This window comes from Leptinotarsa decemlineata, unplaced genomic scaffold (genome assembly GCF_025532065.1).
Source record: "Leptinotarsa decemlineata unplaced genomic scaffold, Ldec_3_MD MMD2_tig00026307_RagTag_RagTag, whole genome shotgun sequence".
In the NCBI taxonomy this organism is placed as follows: domain Eukaryota; kingdom Metazoa; phylum Arthropoda; class Insecta; order Coleoptera; family Chrysomelidae; genus Leptinotarsa; species Leptinotarsa decemlineata.
Window position 1 is genome coordinate 10,023,192 of NW_027412681.1, and position 26,020 is coordinate 10,049,211.

At 34.0% G+C, this 26,020-nt stretch overlaps 1 protein-coding gene across 1 annotated transcript; it reads left to right on the top strand.

The window, feature by feature from the left end:
• Positions 1–420: 420 nt before the first annotated feature.
• LOC111506947 (uncharacterized) lies at positions 421–11,848 on the top strand. The gene is made up of 2 exons (XM_023162170.2): positions 421–575; positions 7,700–11,848. Exon 2 carries the CDS (start codon positions 7,826–7,828, stop codon positions 11,465–11,467), a length of 3,642 nt encoding a protein of 1,213 aa, XP_023017938.1. The 5' UTR covers positions 421–575; positions 7,700–7,825; the 3' UTR covers positions 11,468–11,848.
• The last annotated feature ends 14,172 nt before the right edge of the window (positions 11,849–26,020 follow it).

The window sequence follows — 26,020 nt, forward strand, 5'->3', positions numbered from 1 at the left end:
TGACCTACCTTAGATATGTCAAAGATTATGAAAGATAAAAAATCATCCATTATTTTCGGTAAAGTTATTCAATTAAAGGTATTGTTCTCTGCTTTCTTTTATCACACAATTGCAAAAATATCAAGAAATTGATAAGAAATTGGAACGAGTTTATATTTACATATCAGTATCGAAATTTCTTTGTTTCCAATGAAATGAGCAATGATGTGAGATATAATTAGGGGAAGTCCCTATGAAAATAACATGGCGGTGTGAAAAAAACTGAATTTCTGAGAAATGGCGACTGAAATGCAATTCTACGAACAATACCAGTTTTATGAAACTGATTACCTATTTTTGTATGAACAGAAGTTATTGCGATGATATGAAAACAAAGAAATGAAAATCGCGAAGCGTTTGAAATATTTAATTTCATTCATGAATATTGCGATCTTATGTGCGATAATTCCAAATTATCTTCAGAAAATTCTCATTACAATCACGTGACTTTGTGATCTTATAAAAAGCGGGAAGATTCTATGATGCATCATTCTGATTCTGTAAGTGGTGGCAGTGTTTAAGCCTCATTTGAGAAAGTAAGTATATTTGTGACTAATGGAAAATTTGAGCTTTTGTCAACTACTAGAGTACTAGGAGTAGATTTGAAATAAAATTCGAAAGTTACCAAAAATGAAGTTATTTAGTGATAATTTTCTTTTGGTAAAGAGTGACAATTGGCAGATGATGGGTTCAAATGTGGAATTTGTGTAATTGATGACTTGTTTATTTTGTGGTGATTCATGATCACGTTAATGAAATGAATGGAAACACGTTTGTTTAATTTCCACTAGTGATTTTATTTTTACGACCGGTTTTGGGTTCTATCCCGTTGTCAAGTATAACCACTAATCTAAAAACGTGGTCGAATAGAAAGTTTCTAAGTGAGCTGGATGGGGGTGCCAACTATAAAAATTCAACACTGGAGATTGTAGAAATTACCGTGGTTATCAAAGTAACGAATTGAAGAGTGGAGACCTACATAATCGAGTTGCCTGTTTAGGGTTATACACTGTGTCCAATATAGGAATGAACAGCATGGGGATATCGGAAACGGTAAGTGATACGGGGTCGATTGAATTAGAGAAAAGTAGCGCATTTATGTGCCTAATGCCATTTGAAAAGTTTTGATATTCCGAATAGTTTCGGAGATATCCGAGAAAAATACGAAATTGGAGAATTTCGTTTTTATTTTCTCCTAGCTTTATTTTCAAAGGAATGTAAAATAAATAGCACTTTTTCATGGCCACTTTTTTAGTACTATACGATAACATAAGCAGAATTTCTCTGCGACGTTTCATCTTTTAGAAAATATCATCAACTTTGAATTTTTATATAGGCCAAAACTAAAGTCTACCCTGTATACGACCCCATTTCTTATTGTGAATACAGCAACGTATCACACAATATGATTTCATAACCATTTCTCGTGCAAAATGAAAAGTCATTACTTAACGTGCTTTTCTTCAATTGTAGATAGTACGTGCTGGCAAAAATGATACATAATGTTCATACTTTTACATCTCTTTACATTTTTAATTTGTGTTAAAAGTGGAAAACGACAGCTTTTCGAATACTGAAAAATTTGATATGTTGTCATGTTATATTTTGTGCCAGAGAAATTGTGGTGGTGCTGAAAGTGCGTTCTCTAATGAGTTTTCAGAGAGGCGACCACCTGATAAATCAATGTTGAGACTTTCAGTTATTAATTTGAAAGAATACGGATAATTTGAAAAACCTGTGGTTTCCCGACAAAAGCAATCTATTGAAGAAAGTTTACAGGCCGTTGTTGAAAATCCTGAAATATCCACTCGCACCATTAAACATAATACCGAAGTGGCCAAATCCACCGCTCACTACATTTTGAGAAGAAATAAATATCAAATCATTAATTTATTTGAAAGACGCTTTAGATAATTTGTCTGAAGCGGTTACTCACAGCTGCTGGTTTCAACAAGAGTGTGCTCCAGCACAAAACGCTAGAATTGTTTGTGATTATTTGAACCGTCGCGTCGCTTCCCGAGACAGTGGATTGATACTTATAGTGATACATCCTGGCATGCAAGGACCCCCGACCTAAGCCCACTAGACTGTTTCTTTTGGGAATATATAAAAAATCAAGTGTACTCTCATAATTTTCGAAACGAAGGAGATTTGCTAAGATTGGTTACTGCATCCTTTAACAATATTTTTCCGAATATGTTAACTCAAGTTTTAAATTCGTCTGTGAGACGGGCGTACCGGTACTTGAAAAATGACGACGGGTTATTTGGACACTTGTTAAACGTTTCTGTTCATTTCCTATAATACATATCAGCCCCTTGTTATTATATTACAATTACATTTTATGAACTAAACTTTTGATATTGCGACTCATCTTTGTATTCAACCACGCAAAAATTCCGGCAAGTGGTAAGACTAATCAATTTACTTTTTGTATCAAAATATGACATTTTTTCCAGCCCGTACTATGTAAAACTGAAGAAAAGGTTAAGTAATCATTTTGCGCGAGAAATGGTTATGAAATCATATTGTGTGATACGTTGCTGTATTCACAATGTAAACTGTAGTCGTATACAGGGAGTACTTTAGTGTCGGCCTATTTGAAAATACAAAGTTGATAATGTTTTGTATCGTTATCACGTTGTCGTATAGTCCTCAAAAAGTGGCAATGACAAAGTGCTATTTGTTTTACATTTCCTTTAAAAACGAAGCTAGACAAAAATAAAAACGAAATTCTCAAATTTCGGTTTTTCTCGGATATCTCCGAAACTACTCGAAATATTGAAACTTTGTAAATGTCTACTTTTCTCTGATTCAATCGATCCCGTATCACTTAACGTATCCGATATCCCCATGCTGTTCATTTTTATCTTGGACACAGTGTATATTTCAGGTTTTTAATTGATTTAATCATTTGTGGCTTCCAACAAATTCATTTTTTCTTTGTATTACATGTGTGTAGGAAGTTGAAATTATCTTCACATGTTGTGTTTTAATTCTTGCAGATGTTTGGGTTTTGCATCAAACATAATTCTGCTAAATTATTATCACTTATGAAAGCTGTTTGTTGGATTTGTTTTGAATTTTTTTTGTTGGATCTTGTGGTGAAATCTTATACGTGTCATTATCATTCAAAATTTGTGTAGCTTTTTCAAGAAATACATTTTTATTCATAATAACCGTCGAGTTACCTTTGTCAGCTTTGGTTACAATTATGTCAGGGTTATCTTTCAGAAACACATGAGTGGTTCTAATATCATCAAAGTTTTTTATCAATTTGTTTTATTTTCTATAAATCTGTCAGATCTTGTGGAGTTGGTCAGAATGTTCACAGCCTTGTTTCTTTTTTCTATCTTTACTTCCTCGATAATTTGTGATATACCAATTATATGTTCAACATCAATGATGATATCTTTCAAAGGAAAATTCTTATTGTCATAGAGTGGATTGAATTTATCACCCATACTCAATAAATATTGAACATTATTTGGTATTTCACAATTCGAACAATCAATTAGCCATTTTGTATTACCATGGAAAGGAGTGGTATTTTGTTGTTTTTCAAGTGAATTTTTAAATTTCATTTTTTGGGAATATTTAGTTCTATTATATAATGTGTTATAAAGTTGATTTTGGTTGGTATTACATGCCTGAAAAGTTGAGGATGATACAATTTTTGAAACTGTATCTTTCAATTTAATCAGATCAAATTCAAGTCTTCTCACTTTCCAATGGGAACATCTTATTTCTGTATTCAAAATTTTTTTCTAAAAATTGAGTAAATCCTTGTAATAGGTATTTACAAAAGGAAAGTTTTCTAGTAATAAGGATTGTATACATTTAAAAATAGTAGAAATATGCGTTGATAAAATATTTTTCTGTTCACACTGTGATAAAAACTTTTTATGGTTACGTTATTTAGCTAGTTTTCTAATCAGATTTGTCCAAAATGTCATGCCAAAATATGCCTCATCACCGTAAATGTTCTTTATTTCATATAGAAAATCCATTGTATCTAGTCTGCTGTCAAGATTTCAACCCAAAAATATATATTCAGTTAACTAGTTCAGTGATGCAATAATTTTTCTGAAAAATGGGTTGGTTGGATAACAGGATCAATTTTTTTTTTAAAAAACTATTGCATTCTTGCCGACGTTTCGAATTTAATTAAATTCTCCTTCAGGGCTCTGTAACAATGAATATTCATGAATATACCTTCCACAAAACTTATTTCAATTTCACATGAAATAATGAGTTCTCATTTAAATTACTCACCAAAACGTAGTTTTTTCGTGTTGATGATAATACTATTTCAAAAATCATCAGACATATTAGATACGTATTTGAAAAATAAAAAACACATTGCAAACAACAGATTTTCGAGACAACACCAACACAAAACGACATGAAACAAACGAATGGCTTTATCTCTGATTCTGATAAGGTGGTGTCTGTTTTTTATTCAATGGCAGAAAGAAAAAGAATGAAAGAAGTGTAAATTATTCAGGTATTTTACGTATCAAATTGAAACATGCGGTATTAAGGCCATCGACATCTCTTCTAGTGTTAACACTATCGCATTTGACGATATGTATCATTTCGCTCAAAAGTCTTTTTGATAAGTATGGTTGAACATCTAAAATAGTTGGATTATCAAAATAAAAAATGTGTCCATATTCTTTTTCATGTTCAACGAGAGCTGTAGGATTTTTCATATTCAGTTTCTTAGAGTCTCTCATGTGTTATGAACCTCGTGTTTTAAGATACCGTCCGGTTTGACCAACATAGCAGTTGTGACAGCTTCCACATTTCAATTTGTACACAATATTGGATTGTATTTCTTGTGGTGTTTTTGTTTTTTGTTTCGAGAAAAAATGCTTTCCAACTGTAAGTGGCTGTAAAAGCCACTTTTATTTCTTCGGTATTGAGTAGCATTCCAAGTTTAACAGATACATTTTCTTCAAATGGAATTTTTTGATATTTGGGTTTCACCCCTGTATTTTGTAAAAACTTGACACTCTGAAAATAATAATATCAAAAGACGGCTTGATATCATTCATCAAATTCAATTTAGTCGTCCTTTTCAGCTGAAGTTTCATACGGCGTAGGCCAATGGAACCAGGTCCTTTTCTCCACTCATTTGGAAAATATCATAAATGGAAACAATCCTCAAAATGAAGAACTGAGGTTACTTTTCGAAAAAATATGTGCGTCAATCTCGAGAGAACAAAACTATATTGAACTTACAATCTCAAAAAAAATAACCCAGGTCCATTCCAACAATCCACCATTCTTTTATTTTATCGAGTACAGAAAAAAATTCTGAAGTTTATGAAATTCTCCAATCTTCTTTATGATTTTAATTTTCCTCTGACCCATCAGAACATCAGTAACTCTTGAAAAAAAGCGACCTACCCCAATGTTCGTTCTAATTACTATGAGATTGATTATTTATATCGATTATTTCAAAAGTGTATGTATGATGTGAATAATAAATCAGGCCTTATTGAAAAATCTGTTCGATGTGAATCATTCTGGAATAAATGTCTTTCCATTCACTGAGAAAATATTCAAAATCTGGCTGAAAATGAAAGTTATTCAACATCAAAGTTTGTTTGCACCCCTGTGTATTTTTCAGGTTACCGTTGTTGACAATTTTGCGCCAAGTTGTGCAAAAAAATAGTTCAAAAATTATAAATAACTTAGTTGGGTGCTACGAATCACATGTTGAAATGTGCAACCACGTTAATCCCAATTTCGCACAAAGTTTAACTTCCAAAGGTCGTCAATAGTAGGGGACGATAGCTAAATGATAAATAAACAGATTTTAACAGATTTTCAACAAGATGGATCCAGTTATTCAAAAAAGAGGAGGAGTCTATAATTTTTCCACGAATATCCACGAATTTAAAGATCAATATGAAAACCTTGATGATTTTCAAAGTTGAAGCCAAATGTTTTTTTATCATCAAAGATGTTGGAATATAGTAAATTTGAAGGCATCGAAAGTATTATTTTTTTTCAGATTATCTCAATTGTTTGATTTTCTAATTGATAATGATGATGATAGTTCATTAATTTTTCATCCTTATTGTTGAACATGATTATTGGAATGATTGAAACTTTTCTTTGAAGTTTTATTCATTATTGTGAATAATGATTTTGAGAATAATCATTATTTGCAGTCAAACAAAGTCTTTCAAAAATTATATAAAAACATAAGTTGAAATGACGATATTCCAGAAGAAAATGGCAAAAATTAACCAAAAAATGCATTTTTAGGCAGTAAAAAACATTTGAGAAACGATTTTTCTTCTGAAGATCATCATTTAAATCAGCAATTAATAAAGAAAAAATGTTTGATTCATAACAATTATTTAACAGTAGGGATACTAATTGACAAAAAAATCAATTTTTTCAATAAGAAAATCAATAGTTTGGGAGAATTTTCATTTTGAAAGCTTTTTTTTACGTCTGCGTCCTTTAACATCTTTGATTGTTCATATAATAAGGAAAATCAATTTTTCAAATTCACTAGTAATGATTTTTCATCAAGCTTCCATAGGATAGTTTCAAAACAGAAAAAAATCCTACATGCAACTTTGACGTTCGTCAAAGTTACTATAGAAACTATAAAAAAAATATTACAATAAGAAATTTTTGTCAGCAAATGACTGGTTTTCCAATTATCTAGCATGTACCAATTTTTTCATTCCTTAAGATTCATAAACCAGTAATAACTGTAATAGTTTTTGAGATATTTGAAAAAAAAAGATTTTTTGGTCAAATATAACCTATATATATATATATATATATATATATATATATATATATATATATATAGGTTATATTTTATATATATATATATATATATATATATATATATATATATATATATATATATATATATATATATATATATATATATATATATATTCGAAACACCAGAACTAAGTCAAATTTTTTCACAATTTTTGTAAAAAAAACATATTTTTCGTGAAAAATTTTGTTGGTCAACCTCAGATTCGTGTTCAGCAGCCCAAAATACTATTTAGAATCAATTTTCAAAACTCTTGCGAAACCTACCGCAAAAAAACACAAGCTGCTTGGACTATAAGTGGGTACCTATTGATTGACTGACACTCTTATATTAACGTACAGCTGAGGCTACTGAACTTAGATTCTTGAGATATGCAAGTAGGCTTTTTGTACCAATTTTAATAAGAATTTGATAGATATTCTAAAATGTGTATCCAATTCAATTGTATGCTATCGCAGACTTTCATTTGATTCCAACGGTATATGCTTATACCGGCCGGCAGCGCCGCCAAGATAGCTCTCAGGAAGCAAGAATGTTTCCGACTTACTTGATACTTATCGTTATATTATGACCAAAATCACACCAAACCTTTGTAAATTATAGCCTATATGTTTGTCTGATGTATAAGCTGTATTTATGTAAAGTTTCACATACATTTATCCATCCTCACAAACTTTCACATTTATAATATCAGTATAGATCTATAGATTGTCAGCTCAAAAAGTCAATTATACCTAACAAACAGTTCAAAAATTAATCGATAGTGGTCGATAGTTTGAACGGTCGATTACGGGCTTTTGATTACTTATTTATGGCAAGTCGATAAAAAAATAATTTCAGTTCCAGATGGAGAAATACATCATTATCAAGGATAGCTTGAAATAAATTCGTCGCTTTCAATTGCAAGGCCGTTCCATCGAGTTCATCATCAATCCAACACCTGATGGAGGTGATCCTGTGAGATGGATGAAAGGGGCTATCGAAGATATTGTTAAGAAAGGTATCGAAAATGTGCTACCAACAGACCAGGTTGGTTTCACCTTTTCTTCAAAGGACTTTGCTCATGGTGAAGGTTGGATGAGATTTAGACCTGCAAGGGAAATTACCTTCAAAGATATTTGGCATACAATACATTCTATTTATCAATCCAACGCGAAAGTATCCAACACTGATACTTTCTGCATCAGTATAACCACCGTGAGAATGCCTGCTGGAAAAGGAAGGAAAAAAAAGTACAACACTTTCGAAGAGGAGTGTGCCGGAAGGCACAGTCTCATCACCATCAACAACAAAGATAATTTGTGTTTACCACGAGCTCTGGTTGTTGCGATGGCTGTTGTCGATAAGGACCCTGAATATGTTAAAGTTCGCCGAGATACAAAAAAAATACAAACCTCAAGAGCCCGGGAGCTAATGCAAGCTGCCAATGTACGTATCACCAATGAAGGATGTGGCATCTCTGAACTAGAAAAATTCCAAGCCTACCTCGAAAATTACAGAATCGTTGTCTACAACTATGGAACAAAGGGCCGTGACATCATTTTTGACGGTTCCAATCATTCTACTAAAAAGTTAAACTTACTGTATCACAAAAGACATTATAGCGTTATAAAATCTCTCACTGCAGCATTCAGTTGTGTTTATTTTTGCGAAGATTGTCATGAACCCTACGACCATAAGCGGAATCATAGATGTGGGAAGACATGTTTTGCTTGTCAGCAGTCCCCTCCTTGCAAAGAAAATATTAGGATAAAATGCGCTGATTGTCAACGCTCCTTCAGAGGACAAAACTGTTTTGAAAATCATAAACCAAAACTTTGCGATGAAATCCGTTTGTGCTCTATCTGTTTCAAAACCGTGAAGAGAGACAGAACACATAAATGCGGAGAGGTATTTTGTAAAATTTGTTGCAAACACTGCGCCTCTAGCCACTTATGTTTTATGCAACCCAATACCAGTAAACGAAAATCAGATGAGATCATCTTTATATTTTACGATTTGGAAACTCGACAAGAAAAACAACTTGAAGACGGTTCCCTTCTCCATGAGACTAACCTGTGCGTTTTCAAACAAGCTTGTTACATTTGCTTAGGAAAAAATGAAGAGATTTGTGAGACGTGTGGACTTCGTCTTCAAGTATTGAGAACCTCTGACGCCATCTCTTCTTTTGTGAAACACATTTTGATATTGCGAAAGAAATTCGACAATGTCATCGTGCTGGCTCATAATGGACAATCATTCGATCATCAGTTTGTCCTGAATTATGTGTTGACGAAAACAGTTCTCAAACCCAAGCTGATAATGAGAGGTACCAAAATAATTTCAATGGAAATAGAAAATGTTAAATTTTTGGATTCTTTGAATTATTTTCCAATGAGTCTTGCTAAACTCCCACAAGCTTTCGGGCTCGGCGATATTTTTAAAAAAGGATATTTTCCGCATCTATTCAACACCAAAGCAAACGAGACATATTGTGGTCCTCTACCACACATCAAATACTATAGCCCTGATAAGATGATGTCGGGAGATCGAGAGAAATTTTTGGAATGGTATCAAAAACACAAAGATGACGTGTTTGATATGAAAAAAGAGATTGAAGATTATTGCATTTCCGATGTTGAAATACTAACAGCCGCCTGCCTTAAATTTAGAGAACAACTACTTGATGCCACTAATGTCGACCCATTCCTCGAAGCCTCCACTATCGCTTCGGCATGCAACAAAGTCTTTCGAAGAAATTTTCTCAAACCCGAAACTATAGGAATAATTCCTAAAAACGGATACAGACTCAGGGATAAACAGTCGCAAATAGCTCTTCGGTGGTTAGTATGGGAAGAGCATCAGAGATCTATCAATATTCAGCATGCTGCTAAAGGTTTCGAAGCCATTGTTTCTGGTGTGAAAGTGGACGGATTCTGTTCAGAAACTAATCAAGTTTTCGAATTCCAAGGGTGCTATTATCATGGGCATCCAAAATGTCTGAAATATGTAAGAGACAAATTATTAGACAATGAATCGCCGAAAGAAACACTGAATACGAAATACGAGAGAACCGTTGCCAAGAATGATAGAATTCGAGAACTAGGTTATGAACTCATCGAAAAATGGGAGTGCGAGTTTCTAAAAGAGTGTGATGGAAACTTGGAAATGATTGAATTTCTAAAAAACAACTCACTGCTGAAAAACTCTCCTCTCAATCCTCGTGACAGCTTCTATGGTGGTCGAACAGGGAATACTGTGGAATATTATAAAGTTGAGAAGGAAGAAAAAATCAAATATTTAGACGTATGCTCGCTTTATCCGTGGGTATGTAAGTACGGAAAATTCCCAATTGGACATCCGAAAGTTTACGTAGGTGACGAATGTCAGTCGTTCGATTGGTGCAATATGAACGGCATAATAAAGTGCACTATATTACCACCACAAAACTTGTTTCATCCAGTATTACCGATGAAAATGAATGACAAGTTGATGTTTGTTTTATGTCAAACTTGCGGAGAGACTCTAAGCGACGAATGTCAGCATAACACTGCAGAGCGTGCATTGACAGGTACATGGGTTCTAGATGAGGTGAAGAAAGCCCGGGAAATGGGCTATGAAATGTTACGCATTCACGAGATTTGGAGTTATAATATCACAAAATTTGACAAACTTGCTGGAACCAGCGGATTGTTCACCGAAATGATGAATAAATTCGTCAAAATAAAGCAGCAGGCATCAGGATGGCCAAAAAATTGCACCGAAAAAGACAAATACATAGAAGAATTTTTTATAAAGGAAGGAATTGAATTGGACCGTTCCGATATCGTGGAGAATCCTGGACTGCGATCTCTGGCCAAACTTATGCTCAATTCTTTTTGGGGTAAGCTAGGGCAGCGTGAAAATCAGCCCAAAACTTCAATTATGAATGAACCATATGAACTATCCTTAATATTAACGGACCCTTCCAGATATGTAAATTCTATTCTACCAATCAACGAGGAAACAGTAATCGTCAATTGGGAGTATAGGGAGGAAAGCTATGCACAACTCTCCACAGTTAACGTGGCTATAGCTGCTTTTGTCACTGCACAAGCTCGTCTCAAACTTTATAGCTTTTTGGAAAAACTAGGTGAAGGAGCACTCTACTATGATACAGATTCTGTCATATTCACTCACAAACAAGGGGAATATGAGCCGCTTATAGGAGACTTTTTGGGTGACCTCACAGATGAACTTGTATGTTACGGTCCTGGATCACACATTACTGAATTTGTCAGCGGAGGACCTAAAAATTACGCATATAAGGTATGGTGCACTAACGAAAACCGTGAAGAAATTGTATGCAAAGTGAAAGGTATTTCCCTTAATCATTCGGCCTCCGAACTGGTCAACTTTGAATCAATCAAAAAAGCTGTTTTGGAAAAGTCTGAGCCAATCTGTATTCTGTCAGATGCTATACTTCGAACACGAGAACATGAAGTGGTTACGAAGGAGACGACTAAAATATATCGTCCTAAATCTCTCAAAAGAAAATTTGCACCTGATCACTCTTCACTGCCTTACGGCTACAAAAAAACAAAGTCTAAAAAAGTTTCAAGAAACCATCCGCTTCCCACCACTCCATAGAAGAAATATCATTAATTACTGAAGAACGGTGAATAAAGTTGGATATTTATTACTTTCTCAACATACGTTCAAACTTTTTTTTATTGGAAACAATTCATTCGAAATTCGTGTACTGAAAGAGCAAGTTTGACGAATGTTCTGAACCATATTGGACAATGAATTCAAATGCACCTTCTGTAATTTTAGTTTCGTTAAATGTATTTATTATTATATTGGTTTTTCACTACTGTATCTTCAGTGCTTCAATTATTATACAATTACTTATTATAATAACTGCAACTATTTTGGAAAAAAAACTTGCTTTATTTAACTGAATGACATAGGCATATAAAGTTGTTTTTTTTTTCGATTGGTAATAAACATCAATTTCAGGGACATTTATCGCTCGTAGAAATGACATTTCGATTTTTTTCAATACCTACTGAAAATCTAATAAATTACCCACGAAACAAAGTTTTCCCGGGTATATTTGTGTATGAAATAGAATAGAAGAACGTCAAAATTTACACTGGTGGCTCCAAAACTGAGTCAGGTACTGGATGTGCTTTTTACGTTCCAACCACCAAAGTAACTCACAAAGTTCTAATATCTAATGATGCATCTCTTTACACAGCTGAGATTTACGCGATAGAGAGGGCATTGCTGTTGATAACGAGCAACAGGGTGAGCAAATCAATTATCTTGTCAGACTCTAAATCAGAACTAGATTCTGTCAGTCATCCAATCATGAAGAAATATGATAATGTGTTGCTTTGCAATATCAGAAGACACATTCTATCATATCTTCTTCAGAGTTAGATTCGTTTAGGTGAAAGGTCATGCAGCAATAATGGGCAATGAGTTGGCCGATCATGCGTCTGAAGAAGATACCCATTAGAGTGAAAAAGAAAATTGTATATCTATAAATTTGATACCTAATTTGAAAAAAAATCAAAAAGACAAATGTCGAGATAATTAGCATAACTATACTATCAAATATAATAATTCTTATACTCTGATTTACCCCATTGTTGTCAAGGCAATTCCACATATTGAATTATATACAGTACCAAGGTTCTATGCCGTCACAATACTAGCTTATGTACATGTGATGATAACTCTGTGGCCCATTTGAACCATTCATTTTTTGCATGTCAAAATCATGTTCCAGAAACACAAAACCTACTGTCCATACCTACATCCCTCAATATCCAACTCCCGGTAAATATCACAGGCCTTCTAGCGATGGAAAACAAATTGATCTGTGATCTACTGATTATGTTTGTTATGAAAAGTAAAATAATTATATGACTGAATAGATTTGGGAAGCTGAATACACTTATTGAATGATTGGATCGAAGAGTTTTTGTATGAAAGTGTATAATTATAAATTCTTATTCCAAAGTGCTTTCGACTTTCGTCATCATCAGTGCTCACTTCTCAGGCAACAGGAAGTATTGAAAACGAGGACATAGTACATTGGTAAGATCTGATTTATATTAAAGTATTTATCCTAATAATCAACGAAATACATGTTAGAGATTGTGGCCATATATATAAATCAAATCTTACAAATGTACTATGTCCTCGTTTTTGATACTTTCAGTTGGCTGACAAGTGTGCACTGATGATGACGAAAGTCGAAAGCGCTTTGCTATACAGTTTTATACAAAAACTCTTCGATTAAATTATATAACTGACTACCTATATCCAACACTCTGTGGCAAAAGGATAACTCCAATGCCAATCCTCCTCCCCCCCTACAAACACACACACACACACACACACACAAAACTACAAAATTCATAATTTCATCATGATTTCAAAATTAGTAATCAAATCAAAACACAGAATATAACACAAAACATATCAAAATGGATATTTGTTGTGGATATTCATAGTAATCTGTGGATATTTATAGTAATATTACTTCACTGGCTCGACAGTATTTTGTTTTATGGGATTTAAGAAAAGTCTAGCCCTATCAGGTTAGCAAGGCGAATCTAGCAAATTTGTAGCTAAATAGTTGCTAATTAGTTGCCAAAACAACATTTTGTTGCTCGTGCCGATCCCTAGAAATCGCAAATAATGCCATCGTGATATAAAGGTAGCAAGGTCACTCAATAAATAATATAATTTTTCTTTGATCTTTATAGAAGATTCAGTTACTATTTAGTTGCTAAACTTCGGATATAGCGAAAAATTTTTAAATATTTTTTTTATTTTTCCTGATCTTTCTATCTTGAAACTGGTTTTTCCTGGAATTGAAGATGTTTTAAATTTGTTGCTCACCAAAAGTAAACTTGAATACAGTTTAAATATCAGCAACAAAATAGTTGAAACCGATCGGGCGATTTCAATTTTTTTTTCATTTTTCACGTTCTTGCTATCTTGAAACTGGTTTTCCTTAGAATAAAAGAGTTTCAAATTTATTGGTCACCAGGAGTATTCTCAAATATAACTTGAGTATCAGCAACAAAATAGTTGATACCCATGAGCCGATTTTTATTTATTTTTTTTTTCATTTTCTCCATTCTTGTTATTTTGAAACTGTTTTTTTTTTAATCGAAAGTGTTTTAAATTTGTTGTTCATTAAGAGGGTACTCAAATACACCTTGAGTATCAGCAACAAAATAGTGGAAACCGATCGACTGATTTAAATAATTTTTTTCATTTTACACGTTCTTGCTATCTTGAAACTGGTTTTTTTTAAATGAAAAGTGTTTTAAATTTGTTGCTCATCAGGAGGGTACTCAAATACACCTTGAGTATCAGCAACAAAATAGTGGAAACCGATCGGCCGATTTAAATTATTTTTTTCATTTTACATGTTCTTGCTATCTTAAAACTGGTTTTCTTTGGAATGAAAAGTGTTTTAAATTTGTTGCTAATCAGGAGGGTACTCAAATACACCTTGAGTATCAGCAACGAAATAGTTGATACCGATCAGCCAATTTTTAATTTTTTTTTTCTCCATTCTTGCTATTTTGAAACTGTTTTTTTTAAATCGAAAGTGTTTTAAATTTGTTGTTCATTAAGAGGGTACTCAAATACACCTTGAATATCAGCAACAAAATAGTGGCCGATTTAAATTATTTTTTTCATTTTAAACGTTCTTGCTATCTTGAAACTGGTTTTCTTTGGAATGAAAAGTGTTTTAAATTTGTTGCTCATCAGGAGGGTACTCAAATACACCTTGAGTATCAGCAACGAAATAGTTGATACCGATCAGCCGATTTTTAATTTTTTTTTTCATTTTCTCCATTCTTGCTATTTTGAAACTGTTTTTTTTTAATCGAAAGTGTTTTAAATTTGTTGTTCATTAAGAGGGTACTCAAATACACCTTGAGTATCAGCAACAAAATAGTGGAAACCGATCGGCCGATTTAAATTATTTTTTTCATTTTACACGTTCTTGCTATCTTGAAACTGGTTTTCTTTGGAATGAAAAGTGTTTTAAATTTGTTGCTCATCAGGAGGGTAGTCAAATACACCTTGAGTATCAGCAACGAAATAGTTGATACCGATCAGCCGATTTTTAATTTTTTTTTTCATTTTCTCCATTCTTGCTATTTTGAAACTGTTTTTTTTTTTAAATCGAAAGTGTTTTAAATTTGTTGTTCATTAAGAGGGTACTCAAATACACCTTGAGTATCAGCAACAAAATAGTGGAAACCGATCGGCCGATTTAAATTATTTTTTTCATTTTACACGTTCTTGCTATCTTGAAACTGGTTTTCTTTGGAATGAAAAGTGTTTTAAATTTGTTGCTCATCAGGAGGGTACTCAAATACACCTTGAGTATCAGCAACGAAATAGTTGATACCGATCAGCCGATTTTTAATTTTTTTTTCTCCATTCTTGCTATTTTGAAACTGTTTTTTTTAAATCGAAAGTGTTTTGAATTTGCTGCTCATTAAGAGGGTACTCAAATACACCTTGAATATCAGCAACAAAATTGTTGAAACCGATCGGCCGATTTATTTTTTTTTTTTATTTTACACGTTCTTGCTATCTTGAAACTGGTTTTCTTTGGAATGAAAAGTGTTTTAAATTTGTTGCTCATCAGGAGGGTACTCAAATACACTTCAAGAATCAGCAACAAAATAGTTAGCTTTGATCGGCCAATTTTTAATATTATTTTAAATTCTCCCTGTTCTTGCTATCTTGAAACCGGTATTTTCTGGTATTTAATGGAATACATTGTATTCTGAATTTGTTGCTCACCCGGAGCATACTCAAATACAAATTGTAATACAAATGAATATTGAATTGAATTTTTAATTAGCACTTGTCAGTATATGCTTTTTGGCAGGAATGAGAATACGAAAACCAATTATCTGCAAATTTGTTCCGTTGGAATATCCCGATTGTTTGGTTTCTCAATCCAATCGATGGCCAATGTTTCCAAATTTTGTTTGAAACGTTTTATGGTGTCAGGGGTAAAATTTTAGAAACATGAACGCAATATTTCACATACGACAAAATAGTATTCGTCGTTTGTCAATTCAATAGTTAAAAAATCGATTCACTCATATTGTCGTTTGCGAATAACTCTATTGGTGTTTCGAAGGTTCTACCCTTGGTGGTGATCACGTAGTTTCACTCGTGATCTCATTTCTGAACTGACATTTCGTCTGGAAACATCCTGTGATACTGTAATTTCGAATCGTTCAATAAATTTATTATGGTGCATGTTTGATAATAATATCAGACGCTGAATCGAACATGAGTGAAGTATTTAGAAAAATCTATTCATAGATTCGAATGTAATAATCTCAGTGAGTCTCGTCTCATACTTCATTTGAATAGTATCTGCAGATTATTATTATGAAATGAAATAATGTTGCTAACATCATAAAATTTCTAAAATCTTCTTTACTGATTAATGCATTACAGAAGTAATAAAAGATGAATCAACACATTTAATAATTCCTAAAAATAACCATACAATTTACAATATTTGTTTTATTGAAACCGTTAACTCCTGATTAACTTTGTTTATCACGATTCATACGTTTGTTGAAATAGAAAGTAAATAACCCCATGATTGATTATGATCTTTGTCCCTAATTCATCTATAAATCGAGAGACATGGAGTACATTACAAATATTCACAACTAATACAGTTAACTATTTATGAATAGCCGAAACTATTTGAAAAGACGACAAACTGACTAGCGTAACTTCCATCAGAAAAAAATCAGAGTTAATCCCTGGTCACGCCCAAAGAAGTTTCACTTAGAATATTTTAAAAATCAGCCGATCGGTTTCAACTAGTTTCTTACTGATTCTTCAGGTGTATTCAAGTATTTTCCTGGTAAGTAACACATTTAGAACATACTTGATTCCAGGGAAAACCAGTTTCATGATAACAATTGCGAGGAAAATGAAAAAATAAATTCAATTATTATGTTGCTGATTCTCGAAGTGTATTTGAGTACCCTCCTGATGAACAACAAATTCAAAACACTTTTCATTCCAAAGAAACCCAGTTTCAAGATAACAAGAAAGTGAAAACTGAAAAAAATAAAATAAAAATCGGCCGATTGGTTTCCACTATTTTGTTGCTGATACTAAAGGTGTATTTGAGTACCCTCCTGGTGAGCAGCAAATGCATAATACTCCGTATTCCAGAAAATTCCGGTTTCAAGATAGCAAGAACAGGGAGAATTAAAAAAAATATTAAAAATTGGCCGATCAAGGCCAACTATTTTGTTGCTAATTTTCGGAGTGTATTTGAGTACCCTCCTGATGAGCAACAAACTTGAAACACTTTTTATTTTGAGGAAAACCAGTTTCAAGATAGCAAGAACGAGGAAAAAGAAAAAAAAATTGAAATCGGCCGATCGGTTTCAACTATTTTGTTGCTGATACTCAAGTTGTATTTGAGTATACTCCTTGTGAGCAACAAATTTGAAACACTTTTTATTCTAAGGAAAATCAGTTTCAAGATAGCAAGAACGTGAAAGATGAAAAAAAAATTAAAATCGGTCGATCGGTTTCAACTATTTTGTTGCTGATACTCAAGGTGTATCTGTAGAGTAGGGAGGGTGAGTGTAAGCCCACGCACTTAGGCCACATGTGACCCATCGTACATCCTCCCGAGGAGTTGTCCTCCTAGGTCGTCGTCCATCCTGTCCTTTCCAGGAAGGTGGACAGGTCGCTGGGAGACATCTCCTTTATATCGGCAGGTGTAGGCCAAGACTCGCCGAACACACACTCTCTTATTGACGATAACTCCGGGCACAGGACATGCCTGACAGTCTCATCTTCCTGTTCACACATCCTGCATAGAGGAGTGTCCACTAGCCCCATATTATGTAAGTGTTTCCTCAGCTGACAGTGGCCAGTCAGAAATCCTACTGTAAGGCGTAGATTTTTCCTGGTCATCGCCAGATATTTCTTCGGCGCCAGCTTCCCAGGGTCGCCCAAGGTGATCCTGGCAAGATTACATCCTTTGATTTGATCCCATCTCTTTAAAGATTGAGCATGGGTGTAACATTTGACTAGTTCCGCAATTGTCGAAGTCATCAGGCCGTGGGTGCCACTTGGTCCTAAAATTCTTAGTCCAGCCGCTTCCTTGGCTAAAGAGTCGGCAATGCGATTACCTTTACTCCTTTCGTGCCCTTTAACCCACCTCAGGATAATGTTATTATCTACCGAGGCTTTGGCTAAATTTTGGTGGCACTCTAGTGCTAGCCCTGAAGTAACACGGTGTTTGTTCAAGGCTAATAGTGCTTGTCTGCTATCAGTGCAGATTGTTATGTTTTTGCCAGAAATTCTTTTCTTGGTTATTTCTTTTGTGGCGATTGAGATACCAGCCAGTTCTGTTTGGACCACGCTGGTATTTCTTCCCATTCCCCATTTAATCCTTAGGCTTAGTGATCTGGAGTACACTCCACATCCTGAACCTTCTTTGGTTTTTGAGCCATCTGTATAAATCCGTATTGCATTTGTAGCATCTGACTCTGTGTTCTGCTTAATTTGTATTTTGTAGGGTTTATTAAACACAAACCTGGGTTCAATTGCATCACTTGTTGCCTGCAGCAGAGGTTGCGCAGTAAGCGCTTCCCGCCATAGGCCCAGCCTCAATCGACCCATTCCTACTTCTAGGTTTACACCAGCCGTGTGCAATCGTACCATGGCCATTAACGCAACCTCCTTAACGTACAGATCCAGAGGGGTCAGACCCGTGATTAATTCCATTGCCGCGGTTGGTGTTGTTCTCATGGCTCCTGTGATGTTTAAACAAGCCAGTCGCTGTATTTGATATAACTTTTGGATGGCCGTTGCTTGTAGAACTTTCGGTCCCCATGCAATGGCTCCATACGTTAACATAGGTCTTATTATTGCAGTGTAGATCCAGGCGACTACACGGGGTGAAAGACCCCATGCGCGTCCCACTGTCCTCCGACATTGCTCATAAGCCACGAATGCTTTTTTTGCTCTACTCTGTAGATGAGAGTTCCATGTTAGCTTCTTGTCGAGGATAATACCAAGGTATTTCACCTCTTCAGAGAAGTTTAGTTGGCTTTTGAAGATTTCGGGAGGTTTTAAGCCCGTTAAACTTCTTTTCCTGGTGAAAAGGAACATCTCAGTCTTCTTGAGATTGATCGACAGTGAGTGTTCCTTACACCATGTTTCTATCAATTTGAACCCATCCTGTTTACAATTTGCCAGTGTGCAAGATAACTATGTCATCTGCGTATGCAATTGTGTAGAATCCATTTTTGTTAAGGTGATTAATTAGGGTATCCAGAACTATGTTCCACAGAAGGGGTGAAAAGACCCCTCCCTGTGGACAATCCTCATGACCAGTCCTTTAACTGTGATGTCTTCTACATTATTACCTTTTGCTCTGCTAGAGAGCATCTGGAGTATCCATTCTCCTACTACCAGGGGTACATTCCTGGAGTGTAGTTGCTGGGTAATTGTTGGAAAGGTTGTTTTATCAAACGCTCCCTCAATATCTATGAATATACCTAGGGTGGATTCTTTGTTGTCCAATGATCTCTCGATTCTGCCAACCACATGGTGAAGGGCCGAATCAGTAGACCTTCCCGGGGTATATGCATGCTGATTTGGATGAAGTGGGTTGTTAACAAGTACTTCATCTCTTATGTACCGCTCACATAGCCTCTCCATGGTTTTTAAGAAAAACGATGTGAGACTAATTGGTCGGAATGCTTTTGGTAGGGTGTAGTCCATCCTACCTGGTACTCAAGGTGTATTTAAGTTTACTCTTGGTGACCAACAAATTCAGAACATCTTTAATTTCAGGAAAACCCAGTTTGAAGAGAGCAAGATCAGAAAAAATTAAAAAAAAAATATTAAATTTTTTTTCGCTATATACAAGGTTTAGCAACTGAATAGTAACTAAATCTTCTGTAAAGATCAAAGGAAGAGTATATTATTTATTGAGTTACCTTGCTACCTTTATATCACGATAGCATTATTTGCGATTTCTAGGGATCGGCACGAGCAACAAAATCGTGTTTTTGGCAACTAATTAGCAACTATTTAGCTACAAATTGATGTATTTTCTGCAATTTTGCTGGATTCACCATGCTAGCCTGATAGGGCTGAAAAGTCTTGCAACTATAATCTAACTTTCGACTAATATAGGAATGTTGGCTTTCACGGCTGGTATCAATGTTTTGATTCGTTTCCGGGTTTGCTGTGGTCTTCTTTGGTTTCAATCTCCAAACGTTTCCACTGCAACTGCGGCAGTCATCTTCAGTCTATAGTCACTCCAATACAGTCAATACAGATGGATGTAGCCGTTACTATGTGGTAGGAAATCATCATGAAAAATGAGAATTAAAAAACATAGAAAGTTTCAATTCTCATTTTTCATGATAGTGAAACTATAAACCAGGGTTCGGCAACCTTTTAAAAAAGAGGTGCTCATCTGCAATTTAAAACAAAGCCAAAGTGCCACTATGAAAAACTGTATAATTTTTATAAAGGAATTGTTGAAAATAATGAGGGAGATAACTAAAAATATGAAAAAATAATTAACAGTTTTTCTAAAAATTTAATTCAAAAAGCTTATGTATTTCTGGTTCATGCCTAGTTACTTTTGATGTAACACACGCCTCTGAATTTTCTGTTTTCAGCCGGCTTCGATATGAATTCAAAATGATTTTTATATGGGAACAAACTTGCTCACACATATAGGACGATCCGAATGATGAAAGCATTGCAAATGCCAAATTCATCCGGCAAACCAGCCCAATAATTCAATATTTCTTTCGATTTCCGTATTAGGAATCACACGTTAAAAGGTAAGACCTCGGTAATCCTTGCCTCGCACAAGTTTCGACTTCTGAGGGTTGTCGTTCGTAGGGGTGCGAGAGCTGGTTAAAGGAAAAACAGATTTTAAACAGATTTTTTATCCTGAGGATCACCTGCTAAAACTCTTCTTAGTTTCACACATTTTGTCTTCCATAACTTGGAGTTCATAAATACAATATGCTGATGCTCAAAATTTTGAATGTCCAACCACGCGAAAAAAAAATCATTAAAAGGAATGCTATCTATTAAGTCTGGTTTTATCAAGACAGAGAACAAGTGATCATGTTTATCAAAATTTTGATCTCTTTCACCAAAATGTTTTTTCAGTGAAGTCATGTAGTTTAACATTTCCTCATTAAATGCAGCATTATTACAATTATCAAAGTTCGGTAAGTATGTTTTCAGATTCGGAAAGTATTTATATGTATGGGAGGTGATATCGCGAATGAATACACCTATTTTCATTTTGAAAGACTTCATTTGAACAAATTATTCAGTCAAAGTTGAATCAATATACCAATAAATATATTGTCCCAGAAAAACATGTGTTTATGGATATTGAATCAATTAAATGTAATCTATTTCTTTTCAGCAATTTTTTCTGGCATGTTTTGAAAATGATTTCAGAAAAGCATTTGATCAGGTGGATCATCATGTATTACTGCCCGAATTAAGAAATTATAGAATACAGTTATTATCAAATTACCTACAAAATCAATTTTTTATCATTAAAAACAATCAAAATATATATCTAAAGTTCCCTATAACGTCAGGTTACACAAGGCTCCAATTTGGGGCTTGTATTGTTCACTATTCATTAATGATATTTCATACGGTTTGCTTTTCGCAGACGATTTTAGGGTTTTCAAAAACGTAAAAACGGTTAGGAGCTGTTTACTCTCACAGAAAAATTTGAACAACATAGTAAAATGGGGACATGATAATAAACATTCATTCCATTTAAGTGAATGGCATTTTCTTACTGTGAATAGATTAAAACACCCAGTTAGTTTTGATTACATAACGACACTTTTTTGGGCGTGTGCCCATGAGCCAACCAAGCACTTCTCGAAGGGAAAAACCCGCCAAAAAAGGCAATGGTTATTGTGTGACGGGAGTGATTGACTATAACTTTTTGCAACCTCTAACATTTGCAGAATTCAGATATTAGATGTAATAAATCGTAATAAATCGATTATATATACCATAACTTATTGAAAGGTAGAACCTCTATCGTGAAATAAATCCAAAACAAGCACTCAAGCAACATAACTGAAATACTCTTCTCGACGCGCGTTTCAATAACCAAGTTGGCCTCTTGAGGAGATAAAGTAGTCTACTTCGGCTATTGAGTAGTGTTTGTTTTGTATTTATACCATGTCGCCCAAAAATTTGACATTTCTATACAGTCCCTTATCAGCTGGAAAAGAAAGCTACAATACAAAATTTCAGAACTTCGGCTTCTGCTCAGTAGATGGCATATCTGTATAATTCATATGAACATCTATCAATATTTTCGGTCTTGGAAGATAACATAAATATTTTTCTTGGCCATTTTTTAGAAAAAATTCTGTAAATATTTACAACTAATATGTGAATATGGATTACTAAAAATGTTTGATTCAAAATTGGCTTTTTAGAAAGGAAAGTACACGACATCTTTCTTCCATTGAACCCTAATGTTGTATTGTTCAATTTTTTCTATGTGACTGCTTATAGAAGCCATTTTTGACTGCATTGCAGTGATGAGGCCGAAAGCCAGAAACACGTGTCCACATTTTGCCATTTTTTGAATTTTCTTCTTTCAAACGCATTCGTTTATATCTTAGAGTATTTATATTCTGGACCCGGAAGTCACACAGAAAGCAAAAGCTATAGCTATAGCTTCTAACTGAAACCTCAAGAATTCAAAAATGTTGTTTGTTCACGTACCCATTCATTCAGAAATGAGCATTGCTGAACATCGTGAATATATGAAGAAAAGACATATAACAGAATTGGAGATATCGAAGTATATTCTGAAATCAACTGGTGACGCAATAAAATGGAATGGAACACAAATTGTCACCAAGAAACGTTATGGAGAAATGAGAATTCTCATTCGCATACAATTTTTCAGCAGGTAACTAGTGTATTTCAAATAGTTCTTTGAATATTGATTGTATCTGGTTAAAATTGCTATAGCGAGAAGTTGAAAACGAAAATATAAGCCTGAACTGGATTCTCAGATAACATTCTGTATCTGTTACTCAGGTAGACTATCGAATATGACATCTGTATATTATATGTTTTTGTTAGGTTAAATTAGGTTAGGTTAGGAATCACACGTTAAAAGGTAATACCTAGTTGGAGGAAATATGTGTCAGAGGAAATATAGCTGTTTGCAATCCAGATATTGTTTACAAGTGGATTTTTTTGGGATTTATAAACGAAAATATTCAGCTTGTAGGCAAACTTTTGAGTGGTTTATATTTTTCATAATTTTTTGGGGTGAACTTCTCAGTTTGGCCTTCATTACACTTCAACAGATGAATCAGCTGTGCGTTTACACCAAAAAAGGAAGAAATATTGACTTTCCCACAAATAATGTCTTTCAAAAAATTTCAATTACTTGTTATTCAAATCGTATTTTTGGTTATTTTTGTTCTTAATTTCTAAGCCGTTCATCATATCCGCTATAGCTATGACATTAATGAAACCTACCAGCCCAGTTATTAAAACACTATAAATAAAAAGTAAATATCTCAATAATTTATCAGTTTAAATTTACAGCAAACTTCGAATAAAGTGATTACAACTTGCTGTCCGTATGTCACTGATGAAATGAGCAAATTTGTAAAATAGTTTTGAGTTACTCATCATATTGAGTCTACCTGAATTTTCATAAGCGAAATTACAAACTAAAGTTGAGATGAAACTCGAAAATATTTCCTGAATTATTTAAATGTATACAATTCGATTTCTTAAATTTTTGAGAACCCAATTAATGATAATACTCTACATTTTGTAGGAAAACTGATTACGATAGTAATTTATACTCTCCATTACCTAAAAAATAGTCTTACCCTTTAACGTGCTGAAAATCACACGTTAAAAGGAAACACCTCAATGGGGCCGCAAAATCATAACTTATTGTCTGTGAAAAAATTAGATTTTTCTTCCAATTAACAACTTCAACAATTGTTGCATTCAACTATAATATAACTTTTTTTGAAGAAAACTGAAAAATAAATCTGTTTCCATAGGATGCTTAGCTTGTGTCGTTTAAAATATAGATCTGTATGTGATTTTTTGCAGGCAAAACAATTTTTGGTTATTCATAAGTCTGTACCTCTTCCCGATTTGGCTTTTGATGTTGACAAAATGGTTCACTTCAAGTTTGGACATGACTAACAACGATGAAAGAGAATAAAATCCGGGCTGGCAATCCGAGATATCATAACTAGAAGCTTTCAATTTTCTCTAAATCTAGTCGAGTTAGTCTTTCTTTCGAGTTAGTTCGCCATTTTCACTAATGATGATTTTGATGCTTCAAAATCATTATTGCTGATGTATATGGTTACTCTACTGCTTTACAAACTGAATGCTTCACTAATGAATCTCTACAACCAAAACGGTGTTTCGAAATACTAATTATTCGAAACTACCAAATGCAGCATCAACTCGAGGATACAACATGTAGCAACAGTGTAGCTGCCGCCTTATGAAATCGAAGAAATCCGCTATGTTCTATTAGAAACAGACTGCGAAATAAAATACGAAGAAACAACTGTCCTGTCTTATTTAACAAAGAACTTCATTGAAAGGCCATTGGGATCTATCAGTATCCCAAACATTCCAACAGAATAGAAGTAAGCAACGTGAACCAATCAGACATTCTCAGGCTTCTTCGATGTTAGTTTCTTCTCTTCTCTGATATCTCATATTTGTGGGAACTTGAAACATTAGGTATTGCCGATCCAGAAAAGCAGAAGGCAAAAAAAGAAGCTGAAGGAGATGCCATAGGGAAGTTTTCAAATTCGAATCGTATAAATAATGAAGGAATGTACGAGAAAAGCTTGACATGGGCTGATGGACAACCGCCACTTTCGAATACTTTTGGCTGAAAACAGATTATATATTCCTACGAATAAGTTGAATGGGATGGTTATTATCATTCTTATGATAATATTTTAGGAGAATGTCTAGCAGGAATAATTGAGAAACTTGGTTCGGATGATGATGTTGAAGACCGCCTTTCATATATCTCATAATAGACATGTAGTAAAATTGAGTAGTTTGACTACCAAGTTGATGCATCTGCGAAATATAGGAATCAACCATATTTGAACCAGTGTTCATAAAAGGGATACAATTGTATTCCAATTATTCCATCGATACTGATTCGATTTAGAATTCATGAATTAGGTGTTATTTCTGATAACAGGAAGGCGTTTCTTCAGATTAGTTTGCAAAAAAAAATCGTGATTTTTTGAGATTTCTTTGGTTTGACAAGGAACGTGAAATGAAATGTTTTCATCATACAAGAGTAGTATTTGGAGTGACTTTCAGCCCATTTTACTTAGCTATTGTAATAAGATACCACTCAAAAACGCTCTTGATCAATGCGAACAAAATTCTAAATTCTCAAAAGGAGTGATACCGAAATTGATCAATGGTTTTTACGTTGATAACTGTGTGACCAGCGTTATTGATAAAAATGAACTTTAACAATTCATTTTGGAATCCACTCAAGTGATGTTTCACTCAAGAGGAAGATAAAACTTTTTATCAGTTTTATCTTCCTTTTGAAGATGATCACTTGGTGATCGAAACACGTGTCGAGGTGGAAAAATAACGATTTGGTGTTGGGAAAAAATTCCAGTAATATTCATTACTACACCAAAGGTTCCAAACAGTACATCATAATGTCACTGTGAATTTGTAATAATTTCACGCCCTCTCACATATATTCCTCCACTCTGCAAGCTTATATCACAGTATAATTGAAACTAAAACGCCAGAATATCTATATAATAAAATCAAATTCCGAACTGCCGTACATACATTGAACTTGAGGTTTTAATGGCTTTTAACACCCCCATTGCACAAAACACAACAATATGTAAGATCCTACAATATTCAGATCTCAAAAATTTACAATGAAATTCCGAACTGTTTGAAAGAGATGAAGTTAAATAAGTTTAAAGAGAATCTGAAAATAATTTTATTGAAAGCAGAACACCCCTCGATAATAATGTTAAGAATGTTTTTTATTTTATTTAATTTTTCGTT

What these genes read in the sequence shown, in the direction of transcription:
- LOC111506947 (XM_023162170.2), top strand. Translation starts at nt 7,826, where the DNA reads ATGAAAGGGGCTATCGAAGATATTGTTAAGAAAGGTATCGAAAATGTG.